The sequence below is a fragment of the Gymnodraco acuticeps genome, unplaced genomic scaffold (assembly GCF_902827175.1).
Source record: "Gymnodraco acuticeps unplaced genomic scaffold, fGymAcu1.1, whole genome shotgun sequence".
Classification (NCBI taxonomy): domain Eukaryota; kingdom Metazoa; phylum Chordata; class Actinopteri; order Perciformes; family Bathydraconidae; genus Gymnodraco; species Gymnodraco acuticeps.
The window spans coordinates 2,796,161-2,812,453 of NW_022990270.1; the positions used below are offsets into that span (position 1 = coordinate 2,796,161).

Genomic DNA, 16,293 nt, shown 5'->3' on the forward strand with positions numbered 1-16,293 from the left:
GACTTAGTGGTTTAACCAAACAACCGTTAAATCAATAAATGTCTTCTACGGCTGCTGCCACACCTTTTTTTTTAAATGAAGACATTCAACTAAAACAGAGGGCATATTAAAGAGCATAACTTTACATTTGGGAAAGGAAGGAAGAGCAAATGAACAAGCAGTGTCCGTAAGGATGGCATATGATAATCAGTAATGTCGGTTAGAAATAATGTGCAGCTGCATTGCCATCTAGTGTACAAATATGTGAATAACAGGATGATTTTCAGAGCATTATAAGAAACACAAACAATAGTTAACATTGCAACCCAATTTGCTTATAATTATATGCGTTTGTAAGATTGAGAAACAAATAAAAAATAACATTTTGATCCGAATGCCCTTTATGATTACTTTATCATAAATCGGCATTTCAAGTTGAATAAAAAAGAGAATTGAATCAGTTTGAAGGACAAATGTCAGAAATGAATGTTCGTGTGTAACTAATATGATAGTGTCAAGAACAAGTAGTGATTTTAAATAACCCCTGCTTGTCAGATCAGCATTGTTTTAATATAATTCAGTACAAAAATTGGACTGTCCACTCCAAGTAGGGAATGAGTCCTTACCCCAAGTGAAGGAGTTCAAGTATCTCAGGGTCTTGTTCTCGAGTGAGGGAACAATAGAGCGTGAGATGGGCCGGAGAATCGGAGCAGCGGGAGCGGTACTGCAGTCGCTTTACCGCACCGTTGTGACGAAAAGGGAGCTGAGCCAGAAGGCAAAGCTCTCTGTCTACCGGGCCATTTTCGTTCCTACCCTCACCTATGGTCATGAAGGATGGGTCATGACCGAAAGAACGAGATTGCGGATACAAGCGGTCGAGATGGGTTTTCTCCGCAGGGTGGCTGGTGTCTCCCTTAGGGATAAGGTGAGAAGTTCAGTCATCAGGGAGGGACTCGGAGTTGAGCCGCTCCTCCTTCGCGTCGAAAGGAGCCAGTTGAGGTGGTTCGGGCACCTAGTTAGGATGCCACCTGGGCGCCTCCCTAGGGAGGTGTTCCAGGCACGTCCAGCTGGGAAGAGACCAAGGGGTAGACCTAGGACCAGGTGGAGGGATTATATCTCTTCGCTGGCCTGGGAGCGGCTTGGGATCCCCCAGTCAGAGCTGGTTGATGTCGCCAGGGAAAATAAAGTTTGGGGCTCTCTGCTGGAACTGCTACCCCCGCGACCCGACCACGGATAAGCGGGAGATGGATGGATGGAAAAAAATGGCCCGAATTACATGCTGGGGTTTAAGAGAACACCAACAATCTGAGATTTGAGAAGGGTGAGAAACAGAAAGGGGGATAAAACATGATTTTTCATTTATTAGTGATAACAAAATGTGTAATAGTTAATGTTGACCCCCACCCAAACGGTCATTGAGTGCATTGCCTTTCTATTATGTCCTAATGATTTTGTGCAAGTGTATTGTGAATGTTTGCTAAGGAAGTATATACTAAATATTACACACAGGAGATGGGATTATTGCAGTGATGTACTTTTATAACAAATTACATTTTTTATTTATTTGCTTTGTGTTCTTTGTCAGTAGTTTATGTAGACGTTATGGCAATTCATGATGTAATTCTAAAGTGTTAGGTACAGGGGAGTGACCACATTTCCCTTTTGGGTCTCGAGCTGAAAGAGTTTGAGAACCCTTGAAATAGAGTATAATTGAGAATGAGTAATGCGATACGTTTACAGTCAATGTCATCTTTTCAGTAACAGGAAGCCAGGCTCAGAAGTGGATGAGGTAAGCATGATCACATTTATTACAATAAATCACATTAATAACAAAAGTCTGTCATCACCTAGAGAGACTCTTGATGTGATGCTGTAAATGTGATGAACAGGGTAATCTGAATAAATCTGAATACTGAATATAAGCTGTCTCAGCTCTATAAAAGCCTCCGTCTGTGGGGCGATGGCTCAGAGTCCGGGGCCTCCAGCAAATATGAGCTCCAGGGCAGATTGGATGTCACCATCTGTGGCCTGCAGCACCCTCAGCATCAGATCCTCGTCCTGGATCCCCATGTCCCTGAGCTGCTGCATCTGGGACTGCCAGCGGCCCTAGCAGAACAAAAACACATTCACTGAATAAGTATTTCATCCAAAAGACCATCCAAAATCCAGAGCTGAATTTAAAGCACCAATCATTTCCATTCCTGCCTCGTTTTGATTCAAAATATACAAAGATTTTACCTAAAAAAGGACAGTAACCATTTTAATTTAATCGATAATTCAGAGTAGACCTTCTCCATTAATTGCGGCATTGAGTCTGTTCAGCCTCACCTGTAGAGCCGACATGTTGGAGGCTTGCAGAGCTTGCTGCAGCGCCTGACTGAAGAGATCGTTACTCACTGGGGTCCCTGCTGGCATGGGGGCTACGCCACTAGAGGGGTCCGACTATAGCAAAAACAAAAAATCTGATTTTGTATGTTTTCAATACATACTAATGTCCTTAAAGTTCCATATTTTAAGCTCAATACAACATCGGTTCAGTAGTAAAACATATGTGTGTGTCATCTTTGTTATGTTACCTGGCTAGAAGTTGTTGGAGTGACCGCGCTGCTGTCAGGCGTGCTGGCGAGGGCCAAAGCTGTGGCCAGCTCGCTCTGCGTTATTGGTCGAGGGCCCGTCGCTCCGCTGTGGCTCAGAGACACTGGACGTATTCCCGCTGAGCCTCCTGCTCTGTGTGAGGGACCCGCGGGGCTCCCCTGACACACACACACACACACACACACACATTAGCATCATCAGTTATCCTGTACATGACACGTGATGTTCAGAAAGGGGCGGAGGTACTCACGGACTGGAAGTCGTCCTCATCGTCAGACATGCCCTCAAACATGAAGCCCCCTGGCAGGTAGAAAGGATTATGTATTTTTAGTGAAAAACACAACAAAATGGATTCAAAATGTCTATGCATGTTCTATTTTAAGGCACACACTATACTCTAGGTTTTATTTCATTGAGAACATTGACCTTGTGTCTCACTTTAATCTGTTGTTTAAATTTGTGCAGCTTGCCAACAACAATTCTTCATAACCATAAGCGTCCCTCTCTTGCTTGCTATAGGTTATGCCTGTTTTTATTGCACCCTGTCCTCGCTCACCTGGCATATCGCTGTAGGAGCTGGCGGAGACGTTGCGAGAGGAGCTGGCGCTGGCCTGAGCGGGCATGCTGCCGGCCACAGAGTGCAGCACCAGGATGATGGCATTGACGAGGGCCGGGTGTGAAGAGATCAATCTATGAAACAGACAGAAGTATAGATGGGAATTTAAAGGACTTTCCACGTGTGTGTAGTACGTGCTGTACTCACTTATTATGTGTTACATTAGAGTGAATAACAAAGAAAAGCCAAACTTACACATCCAGCATGCTGGGGTCTGTGAACTGCACAAAGAGATCTTTGTCTTGAAGCACGCCTGAGCAAATAAAAAGGCGTATTGGGAAATGTAACCATTTGCATACTTGCACAAAATAGGATGGTAATATTAATACAACTCAGCAGGTCTTACCTAAGGCAACTGGGTCTAACCTGAGCCCGGGTGTGGCCACGATGATCTGATCCAGAGACTCTTTATTTGTCAGCATTTTATAAACCTATGTGAGGGGATACAGTACGTTTCATTGGTAAATATAGATTGGACGAGTTACCCACTGATGGTGAAACATTAAAATAAAAATATACAGTATAGGCGATCTACACATCCTTTGAATATAAATACCATCCTTGACTTCAAACTACATTTGAGCCATCCACAGCGTTTTATATAGATCTGTCATAGAAGTGTAGATCTATTAAGATCTGAGGGATGTGTAGTGATTTGAAAAGTTGGTGCTGACACAGCCCTATCCACATCCGTGCCATTATCCATGGATCAAAGTCAAAACGAGTTGAATCTGAACTATCCCTTTATCACTTAAGCCAACATGCTGCTATTCCAAAATGGTGCGAGTAGGTGGACACCATGGAAAGCTGCCAGGTATTAATAGCTAAACCTCTTCCTGTTGAGCATCATCTTTGACCAGCTCGATGCTGATCTGACACACGGGAACAAAAAAGCATCCAATCAGAGGTCAACAGCTGTCAACACAGGTGTGACTGCACCCGAGGGAACAACTACAAATAACCCCAGCTAAATAGTTACAAGGTTAGTGTGTCCAAAAATGTGTGTAGTGCCAACAACACAATGCAGTCCTGTATTCGGCAGTGAAGGACAACCCATTTAAACCTTTACTGAGTGTAAGGCATGAGAAAGCCACCAAACTCCAATGGGTACAGTGATGTCTGATAACTCAGACAAGGTTTGTATTCCAAAGAGGATGAACTCTATATTTCATGCACCCTTTTCCAAATTTGGTGAAGTTAAATCTCATCAGAAGAGGTCAACATGTTGCGCATGTTTTCAAGTCTGAAAACAAATCTACACAAGGCCTTAACCTATTCCCTTCTGTTGTAAAATAAGGCGGCGATATTGTAGCACAGGCAAAACAAATATGGAAATGAATACACTTGTATACATTATGCCAAAGCAATATTCAAAATATATGTATGTGGAATGGAACATCATTTAAACTCATTGGATCATAAAGGGTTGTCTCCACCATGTGCTTGTCCCTGTGTGTGTTTTCTACTCACTGAGTCTCTGTAGGCAGAGTTTAGAGAGTGTAGAGCAGCGTGAAACACCCTGAACTCCCTGGCTGCTGTTGCTCTGTTCACAGGCTCTAGAAAAGAAAGGAAAAACAGTTCAGATTGACTTTCACTTACAGTACAGCTTAAACAAATGTATTTCAATACTTAAATGACAAAGCAGACGGACCTGAGCGGCTCTCTGACTCTGGCCAGGTCTTTTTGAGGATGTGTAAGGTGGATCCCGGTTGAATCCCGCAGGCATCCAGAGTAAGGTCGTCCTTAAGCTTCCGACCACAGTGGACAAACTCTGATATGAGACATTATCACACATTTTAAGACAAATAACAATAAGACATACATTACAACTACACACAGAGATGCATTTCATTCAAAGTTGATGGCTTGAGGTTCTAACACCACACATGTTACACACCTATTAGTTCAGGGTCTGGGAAGGAGTCTGGGATCTGTGCTGCGACAAGCTGTTTTACAGTGGCGATTCTGTATCCTCCAGGAGGAACGTCCCCAGGCATCATGTCAGGGAAGTGGAAGGTGGATTTGGGTTGATCCATCATCTTCAGAGACAGGCGCCATTCTGAAGAAGTCATCGCTACCTATAACATAAACAGAAAACCGACTATCAACTACGTATTTACTCCATATTTGACGAGCTGTTGTTATTGTAAGCCGGTTGTTATTTAAATTAGCTATTATAATTTCCACTATGCTATGACACGTTCGGTACCACATGCTATAGATAATAGATATCAGAAATGTGCATTATCACCTCCAGCTTAATCTTTTTGGGGGGTTTTGACATCATAAATTACGTTAGCAAACCTGCTAAACCCCTGTTAGCTTCTTAGCATTTGCACAAAAAAAAGCAGACAAAAAAACATGCCGGTTCGCAAATTCAACGTAATCTATTAGTAACGTATGTCTGGTTTAAAAGAATGCCTGGCAAATGTAAATACATTACAGACATAAATGGCATGACAACTGTAGCCGTTGTAAGATAACCGCAGACTCACCGTTTTATTGTTGACACTCGATTCACTTCCTGGTTTTTAGTCACGTGGTCTACGTAACGTTTACTTGCACCGTTCAAACAAAGGATCTTTCACTTCTGTGTTTTCCTCTGTATTTGTAACCATTGGTAATCTTAAAGTGTCTCCTTTTCCTCTTTCCCACTCACACATAAATACCTAATTGTTATCCAGTTTAGACCACCGCTACCTATTTTGAAAAACAATAGATACACAAACAAAACCTTTTCCTGTGCTGCGGACCAAAGGTTCCCAATTGATTTTCCTGCTGCTACACAGCTACGTATACATTTTCTAAAGCTGTGTCACGTCTTGGACAACAATGTTTCCACACAGTCATGTCTGTCTGTATGTCTCATTTTAGGGCAATTCAGGTCAAGTATTATTATTATTGCAGCCACATAACTGCTCACTAACAACAGCCTAGTTCTTTAGCCTACCACAAAACTGGCAAATGTAATTTATGAATCATTAAATAACGTGTCTAATATATAATCAATCAAATAGATGTATTAATCCACACACAAATTATTAGGCTATACAAATGTGCACTCAAAGTTAATTATGTGAGTTTCATTCCTATGGTTTCATATAAACTGCATAGTTGGCACTGGCAGCTCAGTGATACGTTCAAGGACCATGTGATAAATCAATGCGGTTATTATAAGATAGTCTATACAGGCTACATGTAAAAAGTAATTTCGTGTGCCCAGCGAATGAAAGCAGTTGCATATGAACCAAAACGTGTATTTATAAGATACTTGGTCTACTGCATGTGTAAAGAAAAAAACATGTGTGTTCACAAACAGTTAAGCAGGGGGTCGGGACTCTCCAGTCTCATTTCTCCCCTCGGTATGACATCACTGCTGGACAAAGCAGCACCAAGGAGTGGTTACTGTGAAGAGACGCGTCCCAAATCAATGGAAGACACTCACACACTCTGAAAACACATCTTACAGCTGTTTCCACCGTCGGGAAGAACTGTTATCAGATCAGCAACAGTTTTAGAAGTGCTTTGTGTTGTCCGCGGAAGGAACTATACTGTGGAAAAACACATCGGCTTGTGCTGGTCAGAGAAAAGAGGAGTCCCTGCCGCTGGATGGTTGGTGCTTTCCAAGTTTCGCCTTCCTAACATGGTAAGAAAGTTTGATATAAGAGCATAAGCTAACAGAGACGATATCGAAGACATAACTTTGGTTATTTTCCAACACGCGCAACAGCTGGCGGGGAACCCCATGAACTCGAGTTAGGGTGAGTGGTTCACAGAGTTGGCTTTATTCACTGGCTCTGTGTCATATATCTGTTATTTGTTGTAGTTTTAAAAAGCAAGCCAGAGGCCCGCTAAGCTATACAGTGTACTGTTTCACAGATGCAGCTAATAACATCATGAATGAACAGGACGGCGCCCCCATTTGAGAAAAAGTCAATACTGCAGCAAGGCATTTCATCTTTCTAACTTCCATAAGTCAAAATAGGGACGTAACATTACAGTCAGCTTTTTTTTTAAACATACAGTAATACATTTTAAATAAAGCCCACCAAGTGCTTTATTTGGAGTCATCCAGCTTCAATATGACGTTATAGTCTCCAATATATGGACCTTTTTATAATAAGGAAACACATACGTTTCCTCACTCCTTCAAAAGAGGCTTGGTCACAGACCGTCACACTGATAGCCAACCTGAGATTTGAAACCAAATAAATGGTCAAAACAAAATTGAGGGCTCATTAAATATTAGCAGGATACAACAGTTAGAAAATACACGTTTCCTACACTGAACTATGCTTTTATTCAGAAAAACTGAAAGGTTTGGGAAGCGGTGGATAGGAGATGCTGTAGTCTGGTGATGTTGCCTGGCCCCATGCTGCCCTTATCACATGGTAATGCAGCTGTGCTCTGCTGGCAGGTAGCTTCCTGTCATGTAGGAGGATGTAGTTACTGCTCTGACTTGGCTAGGAAATGAGATATGATATAGTGGAAAGATAATTATGTTATTTGACGATGTTCGAGATGTTCACATTTCTTTTCCCGGGATGTGATTGCAGTTTGGCAATTCATGGTCCTTTTTCATCTCCATGTTATTGCACATATGTCAAGCTGCCATAAGATAAAGGTTATGCTAAATTGGCTCCTGCAGCTTTACAAAAGCAGGATGTTGGAGTATCCGTCACATTGCAAACTTTTCTTCTCTTGACAAGACACGTATAACAGCTCCCACCGCCACGGTTGCTAATTATCATTGAGATAAAAATAGCCAGTGTAGTATTGGGCTGGGCAAAAAGGCCAACGTCTTCTCTCACAATAGAGGTTATTTCATATTTCGATAACAGTATCAAGATACATAGTAGCATATTTTCTGGTACTTCAATAAATACATAGTCTCTGTGAAAATAAAATATGATATCGTCTATCTTTTTACTTTCAAGTGTGAATTAAAATAGGCCACATAACAAATGAAAAGGACTGTCATTTTAAAAACACTTTCTTAATTAAACAAATTAAGAGTTTTTAATAATATTCTAAAGAAAAAATGTTTAAGCCTTCATCCCGATAAAAACGTATACAAATATATATATACAATAAAAAAGCATGTATCTTTTGATATATTTCATCATATTGCGCAGCCCAGGTCTATTATTATGTTGCTGAATGGCACTGATGCATTGCCTATAGTGTGCAAAGTAAAATGGAGTTTCAGTAGTTAAAAAGAAAGTAACTTTCATACATCCCCTGAGCCAAAAAGCTTTCTTTAAGTTTATGGAGCTCTTCTCTTTTCAGTTTGACGAGCTAATGTATAATTTGACCAATGACTTGACTACTATGGGAACATTTCCTTGCATGAAGTGAATCCAGCCATCCCTTAAGAGGCTTGCTTAATGCTCACCACCGCTGCCATATGGGTTTGAAAGGCTCGTTTTCATCCCATGATGCCCTCCAAGGGACGGGGGTTTTCCAGGTGGGAAATGTTCCTATTGTCAAGGGTTGAATGGCTCCCAATGGTTTGAGAAGCTTGGCAATGGTGCCAGCCATATGGCGCTGGTGCCAGCCATATGCCAATGAGACATTTGGGCCCAGAAGGTCAGTTTTAGATCCATTATATTAATAGTGTTTAAAAATGGTCTTGTCATCCAGAAGAGGAAAAGAACAGTGTGTCAGTAAAAAGACAAACTGTTAGAGGACCACTGTCACAGATTCTTCCAAAGAATACTGAGTTGGTACAATGACCATGGCGAAACAGTACATCTTAATGTTCTGTGATACTTAAGGAATAATTTCTCTCTCGTTTGACCTCAGTAAGAAGCTTCATAATCCTTAGTGCAGTGTCAAAATGAAATACACTGGTGATTATGGCTCAAGTGAATAAGTCATTGGGGTAATATACTGATGGATAACATAGCCTTTTAAAAATACAACCTTTTACAGTTAAAGTTGTATCATTATATTCTTTAGGTTGCGACTTGGGAGCGTGGTCAGCTTGTTTTGATTTCTGACAGTGAGTGGAATCGTTAAAGGTGAATCGTAAAATGACAGGAAGGAAAATACATTAACATGCCGGCATGGGGTCCTTTAAAAACCTTGAGTCATTCAGTAAAAAAACCTTTTGATGGCTTCCTGGTGTCTGGACAACACAGACAGTCAGACTGTGGTTTGGTGTGTTGGCATTTTGTAGTTCATTAGGTCTTTAGTTGATATATTTACAGAAATCTTGTCCTTTTGGAGAGGCTGGCTGCGGCATGTGCCTGGTATTTTCCTCATTTGATATTTATCCCCATTTGTAAATGTCTGCGCATTGAATAAGCCACATTTTCTGCCTTTGAGGGCAAGTATCTTGGGAGATTCAGATGGTTTTGCTGGGATCTCTTTTGAGTTTGTTTCTGGCAGGCTGTCTGATGGTCCAGAGCAAATGGTGAGTGTGCGCTGTTGGAAAGTTATGGATGAATCTGCACTTCTTCCCACATCCTCTCTGCTAAAGCCATACATGGAACCTCATGGAAAACGCTTTGGTTCAGCCATGAGGTGGAGCCACAGCTGACAGCAATTTATAATCATTTATAACACCAAAACATCCCGATTGATCTGTTAGCTGCCTTCTCCAATCTAAAGGATATGTCCACATATATAGAAAAACTAAGTTTGAATACAAAATGTGAATTTGATTAAACCTGAATCTGCTCAACCGTAAGGATTCACTTTTCTTGCTTTGAAGCTTAAATTATATTTTTCCAGTATAGACAGACACCAACTCCAGGTGTTGTTACTGATATCTTCTGTTTCTGTAAAACTACATGTAACACTATATGGTCTTGAATGTAGTTAACAGAAACTAAAATGAATGTAAAAGTATCCTATGACAACAGGATGAATATGGAAAGATATACTGCCAAACAAAGGTTGGTATAACCCTTTTGTCTTGTTTGTTAACAGCCACATAACTAAATGATAGAGAGAAATGTAACTCCTCCAGTGCATCTGAGCATCCTCAATGCCAGTTCATACAGACCAGCAGTATTAAAAAGCAGTTGCATTTCTGATGTGTGCTTTCCACCTTGAACGCCAGCCCTAAAGATTTTTTATTATGGTCCTTGGTCTTGGAATGACTTTCAATCAAGCCTTAAACTGATGGCACTTGTCCCAATAGCCTGTTTTAAATTGAAGTTGTCTGAGGTCCTTACCACCAGCTGATCTTGCAGTAATAAGTAGTGTACCTTACTCTCCCTAATGTGCACAATGTAGTGACTGCTTTTCGTCTTTTTGTTTACTTAGTTGTGTTTTCTGTATTTGATGTCTGTGTTATGTGTAAGAATGTTGCTGCCTTCTTGGCCAGGTCAGCACTGTAAATGAGATTTTGTCTCAATGTTTTCATCTGGTTAAATAAAGGTTACATACAAATTAAAAAAAGTTAGCTACTGCACTAGCTTTACTTAAGTTTTCCCATTGTATATTATTTGAAATGTAGTGACACCCAGTGGTTGTTTTTAAAATGTCACCTTCACTGAGAGGAAAGCAGCCCTACACACACACACACAATCTGAAACACTGGTGCTAAGAAGAATGGGCTGAAGCCAAAACATAGTCCACACCAATTGTCACTATCAATATCTATTCCTGCTACAAACCAAAACAAATGCCATCAGAATAACTTCAAAATAATATAAAAATATAAAAGGAGCTGTTATCAACCATGTGCTTCCTCCTTCAGCCTCTCAAACGTCTCAGGGCACATACACTTGTTTCCTGTGTATTTAAAGAGGAATTGAAAGTATTGTGATACATGAGAATATGAATAACAGAAAGGAAGCAGAACCATGTGTGTCGTGCTAAGACACGTCATGTTATTGACAGGAAGCTGTTGCTCATATCATTTTCACCTTAAGGATATGCCCACCACATTCAAACACAATAAAGATATCCAATTGTTTGAATGGCCATACAATCTTTCTCAAAATATGTTTATTGGAAGGTTTAACAAGTGAGAAGTGACCCATTTGCTAAAAGGGATAGTTTGGATGTTTTGAAGTAGTGTTGTATCAGTTACCTAACCATAGTCACTGTATAACCTACACTGTACACAGTAGAAAATCAATGTATTGCTGTGTGCGGGGGCGGCAGCAAAACATTATAGCTATGGGAAAGAAAAGCCCTCCTAAAAAAAAGTGTTTGCTATATATTTAGAATATTTCCTCCGTCAGACCGCCGTTTCCGACGGGAAACTGAAGCCACTATCTAAGCCCTACTCAATGCCACCAGTCCTCATGACAAAAACAGCAATTATACGGAGCAGAACAGGTGAGAGCGAAGATGAATACAGGCTTCAGATCCCTGTCTGACAAAAAAGGCCTGCCTGCTGTCAAGGTTACATGGTGTAAATATAATAGCCTAGACTTATTTAGATTTTGTATGTGGGCCTTATTTTTAGCTACTCACACTACATTTTTACATGTGGCTGCTGTCATCATCCACAGCAGTACTTTGCTGATGGTACTAATTTCTCATGAGAACTCTTCATATTCTATTCATTTCTCTTTTTTATCTTCCTCTTTTTCGTGTATTCTACGCACTTGCAACCAATACAGTTTATAAATGTCATTGGTTTCGAATAATATGAGTTTTTATGCAATTTTTGTCATTTTGGTTAAGAAAAATCACTTGTATAATATTTAGTATTATATTTTGGTTCACACTAGAAATATTTTATATTTAATTTTTCACTATTTATAATTGTAGACACATTTTTTACATTTTGAAAAAAACGAAATTCCATAGGAAATGCATGCGGGTCATTTTTGACCCACTTATGGAAACTTGGGGTAGAAATACAAAAACTATAGGTTACTTACGTAACCCAGTTCTCAGAGTAACATGAAGTGAGATGTCTCCAGCTCGCCGCTGCACCAATGTCTTGGATGGGAGACATCCTGGACAGAGCCCAGGATGCAGCCAGACCCTGAGTCGAAAGAGCTCGCGGACCCGAGGGTGCCTGCGAACTCTGACTCGTATGAGCCCCAAAGCAATTGCTTCCACAAACCAGTGGGAGAGCCGTTGCTTAGTAACAGGCTTGCCCTTATAAGGGTTAGCCCAGGACACAAGGGGTTGGTCATTATGACGAAGCACCCTTGATCTGTCACTGTACGTGCGTAAAGCACGGGCTGGACACGGCAAATCCGGCCGCTGTTCCCCGGAGGAATACAGTGGCGGGGAGGATGCCTCAATGTCAAATGTGGTACCTGAACCAACCGCCTTAAGATAAAGGCAGGGTTGGGCTTCGACCACACTCTGTTTGCCCTGGGGCGAACTGAGTGCATGAAGACTGTACAGATAGCGCATGAGTGCCACTGGCTCGCTTGGCAGCTCCCAGGGTCAGCGTCATGTCACACTGTATTTAGATTGTACCACTCACGGGCCAGGCCCATAGAGCCAAGCGCTCTGGGTGTGGGTGAAAGATTGCCCCCCCCGCTTGGGACAGTATGTCCCTGCGTAGTGGGAGCTGCCATGGCTGCCCGCACAGCATGATATATCTCCGCTAGCCAGTACATAGCTGGCCAGTGCGGAGCTATCAGGATAAGTGTGTGGCGTTGCTCTCTCACTCTGGCCAGAGTTGGGGGTATCAGAGCCAGGGGTGGGAACGCGTACAGAAAGCCCGGGGGCCAATCGTGCGCGAGTGCATCCACGCCTAACGGTGCATTTAGATCGCGCATCGAAAAGAACAGCTGACACTGAGCGTTGTCTTTCGATGCGAACAGATCCACCGCGGCTCTGCCGTAACGCACCCACAGCTGGCTCACAATCCTTGGATGTAGAGTCCAGTCTGCATAAAGTGGTATACCTCTGGACAGTAGATCTGCCCCGAGGTTCATCACTCCCGGTACGTGCGTCGCTCTCAGAGAGAGGAGACGTCTACCGCTCCATAGGATCAGTTTGCGCGCCAGTGTGTGTAACTGGAGAGAACGCAAACCCCCTTGGCGGTTAATATACGATATTGTGTATTTCCTCACGAGGACGTGATGTCCCCTGAGGAAAGGCAGAAAGCGTTTTAGGGTGAGAAACACCGCTAAAAGCTCCAGGTAATTTATGTGCGCCCGCTGGAGGTCTCTGCTCCAGAGACCCCTCACCGGGCGACCTTCATAAATACCTCCCCAACCTGTCAGACATGCGTCCGTGGTGACCACTTTCCGTGAAAGGACAGCACCCATAGGCACACCCCGTACTAGAAAAGTCGGGTGCAGCCAGTGGCGCAGTGCCATTACGCATTTCACAGTAACCATAACTCTCGCCATGAGCCCCAGCAATCGCAGGCATGATCTGAAGAGAACATGTTTGCGCAGCTGGAAAAGAGCGAGACAAGCTCTGAAAGCTTTCACTCTTTCCGCTGACAAGCGAGCTGAAAAGGGCACCGAGTTCAGGCGTAAACCCAGGAAGAGTATAGTCTGCGCGGGGCACAACATGCTCTTCTCTGTGTTTATTATGAAACCCAGGTTGAGCAGGTGCTTTACGAGGACATTCGTCTGCGTAACAGCCTCCTGCTCCGACTGTGCGAGAAGCAGCCAGTCGTCCAGGTAGGTCGCCAGGCGAATACCCTGTTGTCTTAACGGGGCTATCGCGGCTTCCGTACATCGTACAAACACCCTTGGACTGAGAGACAGACCGAAGGGGAGTACTCTGTATTCATAACAGATCCCCTGAAATGCGAATCTCAGATATTTCCTGTGTGGGTAATATACTGGGATGTACGCATCTTTCAGGTCGACTGATGTAAACCAGTCGTCTTGTCGCACGAGCCGCAGCAGAGATGTGTGAGTGAGCTTTCTGAACTTATATCTTTTTTTAGATATTTGTTCAGAGCCCTCAAATCAAGTATTGGCCGAATTCCGTTCCCTCCCCGTTTGGGAACGAGGAAGTACTTGGAATAGAAGCCGCCCTGACTCTGCTCGGCGGGTACAATAGATATAGCCCTCTTTTCTAGGAGTGAGAGAATCTCTCTCTCCAGAATATGGGCTGACTCTCCTCGGGCCTGCGAATGCAGAATGCCCGAGAAGCGAGGGGGGGTGACGGTGACTTGGAGTCTGTAGCTCCGTGTAACTGTCTTGAGAAACCCAAGCAGATGTCGTGAGCATCTCCCGCTGTATGCTCCTTAGAGCCAGCTGAGATGTCACGTCTCTTCCCCTCTGAGTCTCTATTTGTTGTGTTATGGGGCCCTCCAGTGTCTGAGCACTGTGGTGCCCCATTTTGACAATCCCCACCGACACAGCGCATGCGCGTGGCGCCCTTACGGCTCCAGCCGGCACTGCGCATGCGCGTGACGGTGGTGCCTTCACAACACCAGCCGGCACTGCGCATGCGCGTGACGGTGGTGCCTTTACAGCTCCAGCCGGTACTGCGCGTGCGCGTGACGGTGGTGCCTTAATGACCCCAGCCGGCACTGCGCATGCACGTGACGGTGGTGCCTTTACAGCTCCAGCCAGCACTGCACATGTGCGTGACGGTGGTGCCTTCACGACCCCAGCCGGCACTGCGCATGCGCGTGACGGTGGTGCCTTTACAGCCCCAGCCGGCACTGTGCATGCGCGTGACGGTGGTGCCTTCACAGACCCGTCAATTGTCCGCCCTTTGAGAGAGGCCGTAGCTGCTCTCAGAAGGGGAACAGTTGACGGACTGTTTATTGTTTTTCTTTTCATTTTTTTCCGAGCTGCGCCCTTGGCTCGAAGCCTGGATGCGTTAGCGGAAAATATTTTATGACAGAAAAATCAATAAGTGTGTGACATGTGTTTACGCGGACTTGAGGATGGTGTTGAGGCATCTCTCGAGGCGGCGGGAACACATTTAGAGCTGGGGAACCGTAGATTTCCAGCTCTGTCACAGAGGGGAGAAGGAGGGGCTGTCATGCCGCTCGCTTCTTCTTCCTCGACTGCTGGCCGAAATTCTGGGTTGGCTGCGCCTGGGCTGCTTGGACGAAGGGCTGCCGCTGCGAAGGCAGCGGCTGGGCCCTTCGAGGGAGGCAGAGGTGGAGGGCCTCGTCCTCCTTCTTTTTCGACTCGCATCTCCTCTGCATGGAGGCAAGAGCGGAGCCGAAAATCCCCTCGGGAACGATGGGCATGTCAAGCACATCCTCCTTTTCCCGGTCTGGGAGGTTGGTGAGGTTGAGTCATAGCTCTTTCCTGCACCACCATGATCCCCATTGTTTTGCCCGTGGCCTGGACGGCGCAGCGTTGGACACGGAGACAAAAGTCTGTGACCGCGGCCAACTCATCCAGAACGGCCAGTCCAGGATTACTCAACATATCCTCACAGAGCTCCGCTTGGTATGCGGTTAGCAGTGAGGAAACGCCCTGACGCTGCGGCTCTGTAGGACCGTTCAGTCATGGTCGACTGGAAACGGTCCACCTTCGCTGGCAGCGTGGGGTTCCTGCTTGGTGACGGGCCCATCCTCGGTAGGAGGTGGGCTGCCACCAGCAGTTCCATCGGCGGTATGCGGAGCAGGCCGAGCCTCTGCGGGCGAGACCATGGTGAGGTCTCGCCGGGAGCTCCCGCCTGGTGAGGCGTGGGGCTCCGTTCCCGCGTCTCTTGCCGCCACCGGGTCCCGGCCTGACACGGCGTGGGATCCCGGTTCCGCAGCTGCCGCTGTTAGTGAGCCCCAGACCGACACAGTGAGGGGCTCAGTCTCTGCGGCGGACGCCCCCGTGTCTTGATTGCCAAACGGCGAATCAGTGGACATGAGGGAGTCCTGTTCCAACAAGCTAGCTTGGTGTGCTAGCCGTCGGTGGAGGCTCTTTCGGGTGAAAAGGGCACAATGTCCCGCACGAGCCGGGGTTGTCGATAGCCTCCTGGGCGTGTTCCAGCCCGAGGCAGGACGAGCAGACCTGGTGTGAGTCTGTTCCTGCTATCTTCAACCCGCAGCCGCATGACCGAGCCTTCGAGTCCCTGACTCCTCTGGTGTGAGGGGGAGAGGCGTCCATCTTGTTCGCCTCGTGGCGTGGAGAGGAGCCGCTCGTAACAGGTACGTCGTTGAGAGAAAAAGTGTTACCAACCCGTCCTTAATCCGGAGAAAAAGGGACGGTGTGGGTCCTTTGTTCTCAAATAATATTGACTGGTGTGTC

The 16,293-nt window shown here is 44.7% G+C and overlaps 2 protein-coding genes across 5 annotated transcripts in view; one reads left to right on the forward strand and one right to left on the reverse strand.

The window, feature by feature from the left end:
• Positions 1-1,760: 1,760 nt before the first annotated feature.
• Positions 1,761-5,941, reverse strand: LOC117549160 (ubiquitin-like protein 7). 2 transcript variants are annotated; one of them, XM_034220809.1, is made up of 11 exons: positions 5,686-5,941; positions 5,088-5,268; positions 4,842-4,961; positions 4,661-4,746; positions 3,537-3,621; positions 3,386-3,443; positions 3,131-3,264; positions 2,825-2,874; positions 2,556-2,732; positions 2,308-2,421; positions 1,761-2,085 (listed from the first exon to the last, which is right to left on the reverse strand). In XM_034220809.1, exons 2-11 carry the CDS (start codon positions 5,260-5,262, stop codon positions 1,945-1,947), a joined length of 1,140 nt encoding a protein of 379 aa, XP_034076700.1. In that variant the 5' UTR covers positions 5,263-5,268; positions 5,686-5,941; the 3' UTR covers positions 1,761-1,944. The 2 variants fall into 2 exon arrangements, with proteins under 2 accessions (XP_034076700.1, XP_034076699.1); XM_034220808.1 differs by lacking the exon at positions 5,686-5,941 and adding an exon at positions 5,442-5,675.
• A 603-nt stretch (positions 5,942-6,544) lies between these two features.
• Positions 6,545-16,293, forward strand: part of cd276 (CD276 molecule) — a 74,748-nt gene continuing 64,999 nt past the window's right edge. For 2 of the 3 annotated variants that reach the window (XM_034220844.1, XM_034220847.1), the window contains exon 1: positions 6,545-6,836. The gene's annotated coding sequence lies outside the window, so the exon portion shown is untranslated. Of the gene's footprint in view, positions 6,837-6,920; positions 6,952-16,293 lie in introns of all 3 variants that reach the window. The other variant, XM_034220845.1, reaches the window with a different exon arrangement.

Bases quoted from the DNA above. Each gene is read 5' to 3' on its own strand.
- LOC117549160 (XM_034220808.1), bottom strand. From the start codon at position 5,477: ATGATGTCAAAACCCCCCAAAAAGATTAAGCTGGAG. The intron at 3,444-3,536 runs GTAAGACCTGCT...TTATTTGCTCAG, and splicing joins GTTAGACCCAGTTGCCTTAG to GCGTGCTTCAAGACAAAGAT. The intron at 3,265-3,385 runs GTAAGTTTGGCT...TCTGTTTCATAG, and splicing joins GACCCCAGCATGCTGGATGT to ATTGATCTCTTCACACCCGG.